Source organism: Chelonoidis abingdonii, chromosome 5 (assembly GCF_003597395.2).
Source record: "Chelonoidis abingdonii isolate Lonesome George chromosome 5, CheloAbing_2.0, whole genome shotgun sequence".
In the NCBI taxonomy this organism is placed as follows: domain Eukaryota; kingdom Metazoa; phylum Chordata; order Testudines; family Testudinidae; genus Chelonoidis; species Chelonoidis abingdonii.
The window spans coordinates 18299313-18304949 of record NC_133773.1 but is presented as its reverse complement, the minus strand read 5'-3'; the positions used below and the strand labels follow the sequence as shown (position 1 = coordinate 18304949).

Sequence of the window (5637 nt, the reverse complement as noted above, 5' to 3'; positions counted from 1 at the left end):
TCTCTAGGGCTTCAGATGGAGTCAGGCCCTTGTATTTTTTCAGTAGCCGAGTCTTATCCTTAATCTCTACACCCTTCTGTAGTTCCACCAGCTGACTAACTTCTCTTCGAGTCGCCTTGATCTTATCCTCCAACCGACTCGAAGAGAAGTTAGTCAGTTTTTATATATAAAAAACCCCAAATACTGTCTCTTCACATACCCTGCCCAGTGTGTTACTGTTATAAAATGCAGCACGAGTTCTAGGTTGCATCTCAGTTGTTTCTCTAATAGCCAGATTATTACCTTGCTCTAGGAAGCCATTTTTAGCAGTGCAGAAACTAAATACTTAACATCCTGATTATGGGACAAATATGGAATTCTTTGCACACCCAAAATCCTCATCAAATTCAGCAGGAGTTCTGGGTACACAAGAATGTAAAATTGGACCATGACTATCAGTGTCCATTTTTTTACTGAAAAACATTAAAACACAATATTTAGGATTAAACACTCTGTTTTGAACTTTAAGACAAATATGCTCATCATTAATTTTACTGACTTTAAGACCAGAAGGGATTGTTATGATAATTTAATCTGACCTCCTGCATGTTGCAGGACACAGAATCTCAACCACTCAATTCTCTCTTACCTGTTCTTCGAATGAAATTACTCTAGGCTGTATCTTTTCCAAGGTAAAGTGATAGATTTCTTTGGCTGTGCTATCGGGAAGATTTGGGAGATGCGTACAGAAATCTGTCAGCAATTGACGTGAGATCACTAGACTGACATTCTCATTTACCACTAGTTCAAAGACACAATAGAAGGAAGAAATAAGAGAAGAAATATAAGTCAATGCTTTCGATATCACCAATCCATAGTTAATCAGCAGCTTTAATGGTAATTTTGAATATTCCTGTTTTTTAAGTCATTAACAACAATCTTAAATTTTAAGAAAACTAGATTCTACTCTCCAAGAAAGCTACACTATCTGTTTGCTACATAGCTCACAACAGTTCTCAGGTATGACAAAGGCTAACGTATGATGTCTTTCTATGATTTAGAAAGAACTTTCATTCTAAACTGCTATTTTCAGGTGTGTATATTATAACTAAGGCTGTGAGTTGGTCACGGAAGTCACAGATTCACTGACCTCCGTGATTTATGCAGTGGCTGATGTGCTCCGTGCAGGGGCAGTTCACGTAGCCCCTGCGCCAGTCCCACCGACTACTGCTGGGGCAGCCTCAGGCCACGGCCACTGCCACCCCCACCCTTCCCCCCAGCAGCATAGTTTGGATGTGGGAGGGGGCAGGGGGTTGGAGCACTGGACGGGGGTGAGCTCTGGGCCGCGCTTACCTCGGGGGCGGGAGCTCCCTAGAAATGGCAACATCCCCCTTGCTCAGCTCCTAGGCTACATAGCTCCGCCTCCGCCTAATAGCTAAGCCAAAACTCTGCTGCTGTTGGGGGGCGGGGAGGTGCGGAGCCAGGTAAGGAGCCTACTGGCCCCGCCAACACCCTCCTTACCTTGAAGCAGAAGAGGGGGTCCTGGGCTGTGCACTGCCACCCATGCCTCCCGTCACCAACACCTGGGCCACCCTCCTCCAGCACCCCCAGGGTCCCCAGGCAGTCCCCTTCCCCACAAGTTTTAATTACGTGTATTTTTAGTAAAAGCCATGGACAGGTAATGGGCCGTGAATTTTTGTTACTGCCCCTGACCTGTCTGTGACTTTTACTAAAAATATCCGTGACTAAAACATAGCCTTAGTTATAACATCTTGGACAAATTAAGACTTCATGCTAAGTTTTATCATGCGTGTTCTCACTCTGGACAATTGATTAGGGGAAATTTTAGTAAAATTTGTCAGTTCTAAGATATCCAAATAAAGGTCTTGGGCATTTTTTTCCTGATACTTAATATGTAAAAAGTAAACTCAAAAACTTATTTTTGTTTTTAAACTAATAATCACTTTAGTCCTCGGCAAAGGCCATCTATTTTAGGTTTTTATGTAGTGTCCATGAGTGTATTCAAGAGCAGTACCACTGACAGGTTTGGGGGAGGGGAAAAAAAATCTAGTTTACAAAACAAGGTTACAGTCATTTTAAAGTCTGTTTTCTATTAACGTTTTAACATATGATGATTGGTGCTCCAAGCAGACTCAGATGCATGACTGAATATGCAGAGAGCATCAAACATTCACATAGCCTAATCTATATTTATCTGAATGTGTAATCCAACATGCATCAAGTCTTCAGTCAACAATGCATAAACAAAACAAGTACTATTCCAGACACACTTACTTGCTTCTACAAAAGCTTTCAAGGCTTCTAGTTGTTCCACTCCTGATAGCTGAATTGCTTTTTCCAATATCTGACGATATCTGTCCAAAACACTCACAATTAATATTTTATTTGTTCATCTATTTTGATGCCTACCCTTTAGTTTAGATTGTTTCTCTTATACTCTCTATTAAAGTTGCTATATTTCCTTTAGATTGGGGTTTTCAAGAAACCCCAAAGGCTAGGTGCCCAAAGCCCAGTGAAGTTCAGTGCCTGGTTCCTTTGAAAACCCCAGCCCAAGTCCTCCAAGATCTGTATTTACATACTGTGAACCATAACGTATGTAGTTGCGTGCAGGTTAGAGCACCTCTCCTTAAGTCTGATAAACAGGCATAATGCCTTAGTATTGTCATAGGGAAGGGGTACCAGAAGAATACACAAAATGAGATTACATTTGTTATAAGACTGTCATGCTCTGGGGCCAGAGGATCAAAAATGCTGGATTCAGGGACGTCAAGAGATACTGATAGGAGGAGGAAGCATGTGTCATTACAGAATGGAGATTGAAATGACACCACCACAGACCAGGAGAGAAAATGTTATTTGTTTCAAACATGTATTACAAAGTAAGCCTCAAAATATTGTAGGTTTTATCAACAAACAATAACTACTGCAGCTTTGATCTCATGGCTTAAGTGGTCACTATACCCGTAAGTAGAACCATAGCCTTAGTGGTACAGTAATACATAAAGAGATACCATCACTTTAAAGTCTCTTTTCCATGTTAATTTTTTAAGACGACTATTGTTACAAGTATCAGAGGGGTAGCCATGTTAGTCTGGATCTGTAAAAGCAGCAAAGAATCCTGCTGCACCTTACAGACTAATAGACGTATAGGAGCATGAGCTTTCGTGGGTGAATACCCACTTTGTCAGATGCAAGATTGAGGTAATGTCGTCCAGTAGATAGATCTCCTGCTTCCTGGTCCAGTGCCCTGTGTTCTGTTACTTTACCTGCCCTCTAACATTGGGTGAGTCACTTCATCTTTCTGTGCCTCTGTTTCTCCTCCTCCTGTTTGTTTTGTCTATTTATATTGTAAGCTCTTTGAGATAGGGCCAGTATCTTACAATGGATTTGTGCAGCATTCTAGTACAGAGGTTTCAACCTTTTTTACATTTGTGGACCTCTACAAATTTTGAATGAAGGCACAGACCCCTTTGGAAATCTTAGTCTGCAGACACCCAGGCATCCACGAACCACAGGATGAAAACCATCATGGTAACATAATGGGTCTCCCATTCTGGTTTGGACTGGTGGGCTCTACAGTGATACAAAAAAACCAAACCCATATAATAATGATTTAAAAAGAGATCAGAAAAACCAACATTTTCCAGTTTTGTGCATTTGATAGCAATCCATGCATAGTCAGATTTACTGTTTTTTTGATGATCAGTTAGTTATGTTTCCTCTCTCATGCACTGCTTCAGAGGGAACTCTTCTCTATGTGCTTCCCTGGCTCTGCAAGTGGATATTTAGCAGCAACAATGCTGAAGCTTGAAATTTAAGAGGTATCTGGCAGGCATGTGTAGAATATTTGTTGGTAGTGTATTGAGGCTTTCCTAAGAGACTCTGCTGCACAGAAGCAGCGGTGCAGAAAATACATGATTTTTTTAAAAGGAGTTAAAAAGAAGAGTCAGGACATTATTTAAAGGATGATATATTATTTAAAAGATATTCTTAAATCAAAATTGGATGCCTTTTTGATACATATGCTATAGTTCAACAGAAAGCTATGAGCGTCATACAGGAATTACTTAGTGAAATTTGATGGCCTATGTTATTCAGGTCAGACTACATGATCATATGATTCCTTTTGTCTTCAAGAATGGTCGTACTTGGTCAGACCAAAGGTCCATCTAGCCCAGTATCCTGTCTGCCGATAGTGGCCAATACGAGGTGCCCCAGAGGGAGTGAACCTAACAGATAATGATCAAGTGATCTCTCTCCTGCCATCCATCACCACTGACAAACAGAGGCTAGGGACACCATTCCTTACCTATCCTGGCTAATAGCCCTTAATGGACCTAACCTCTATTAATTATCCAGTTCTCTTTTAAATCCTGTTATAGTCCTAGCCTTCACAACCTCTTCAGGCAAGGAGTTCCATGAGTTGACTCTGTGCTGTGTGAAGAAGACTTTAAAGTCTAAGACTATCAGAAAACTATTTTTAAACATTGAATTTTCTGAAATTAGCTAATTTGACAATGTACATCAACACAAACCCATACAGTTGATTACAGTTAGGAAGAACAGATCTTATGGGAAATAAATTATGGGAAAGATCTATTTAAACTTATGTGATTTGACATGGCAGCAATCAAAACATAAGCTGTACTGTGTTTTAGCACTAGTATATTTTTGTATAGTCTCACTATCAGAGATTTCACATCGCAATGTCACTCAAGTAACAGCAGTGTAAAATCACATATTTTTACTAAATAAAGTTTCTGCCCAGTCCAATCATGTGTTTTCCAGGTCAAATTCAAGTATCAATGACAGATCAGGAATTAAGTTGCCTGAAACCCCAAACCAGTCTGACATACAGTGCTTGAAATTTTAATATGAGCCCAAAGCTGTAACATTAATAAGATCTTTAACACAGAGCTGAGGTCTTGTTTGCACTGACCCCCCGAAGTCTTGGCAGCACCTTTTTTGTCCATTTTACAAAGGGAGTTAAAAGTAGTTCCAAGTTCTCACCTGCCCCTTAATCCTGACTGTGATTTAATATTCATGTTTCCATAACTGTAGACCCAAAAGAATAGCATGCAAAGTGACTGAGCAGGGAAAACGGTTTGACGGACTGTGCACAAATTGCAGCCAAAAATGCACAAGATAGACCAGGGGCTTCTCCAGTCTGTCAGTTACAGATCGTGGGTAAAGGCCAAAGCAAGACACTCATCCTTGTCCTTAAGCACCTGTTTAAACCCCCTTCCCCTCCCACCTCAGCTGTCGGTGCAGCCCCCTCTACTTCGTGTCCCTCTCCTGAACCTCACAACCCCTCCTGATCCCCTTTCCCCACCTCCTCTACCCCCCGCCTCCCAATCCCCTCTCCTCAGAGCCCCTCCTGACCCCCTTTCCCCTCCTCCTCTACCCCCTCGCCTCCCTCTCCTCAGAGCCTCCTGATCCCCTTTCCCCTCCTCCTCTACCCCCTCGCCTCCCTCTCCTCAGAGACCCTCCTGATCCCCTTTCCTCTCCTCCTCTACCCTCGCCTCCCGATCCCCTCCTCAGAGCCCCTCCTGATCCCCTTGCTCCACCTCCTCTACCCCCCGCCTCCCTCTCCTCAGAGCCCCTCCTGACCCCCTTTCTCCTGCTCCTCTACCCCCC

General features: G+C 42.2%; 1 protein-coding gene across 2 annotated transcripts in view; it reads right to left on the bottom strand.

The window, feature by feature from the left end:
* The window catches only part of COPS4 (COP9 signalosome subunit 4), a 17683-nt gene that overhangs the window by 10056 nt on the left and 1990 nt on the right, over window positions 1-5637 (bottom strand). Inside the window, exons 2-3 of one of the 2 annotated variants that reach the window (XM_032785692.2) lie at window positions 2275-2354; window positions 629-780 (exon numbers count right to left, since the gene is read on the bottom strand). In XM_032785692.2, coding sequence (XP_032641583.1) covers window positions 629-780; window positions 2275-2354 — 232 coding nt within the window. The remainder of the gene's footprint in view (window positions 1-628; window positions 781-2274; window positions 2355-5637) is intronic. The other variant, XM_032785694.2, reaches the window with a different exon arrangement.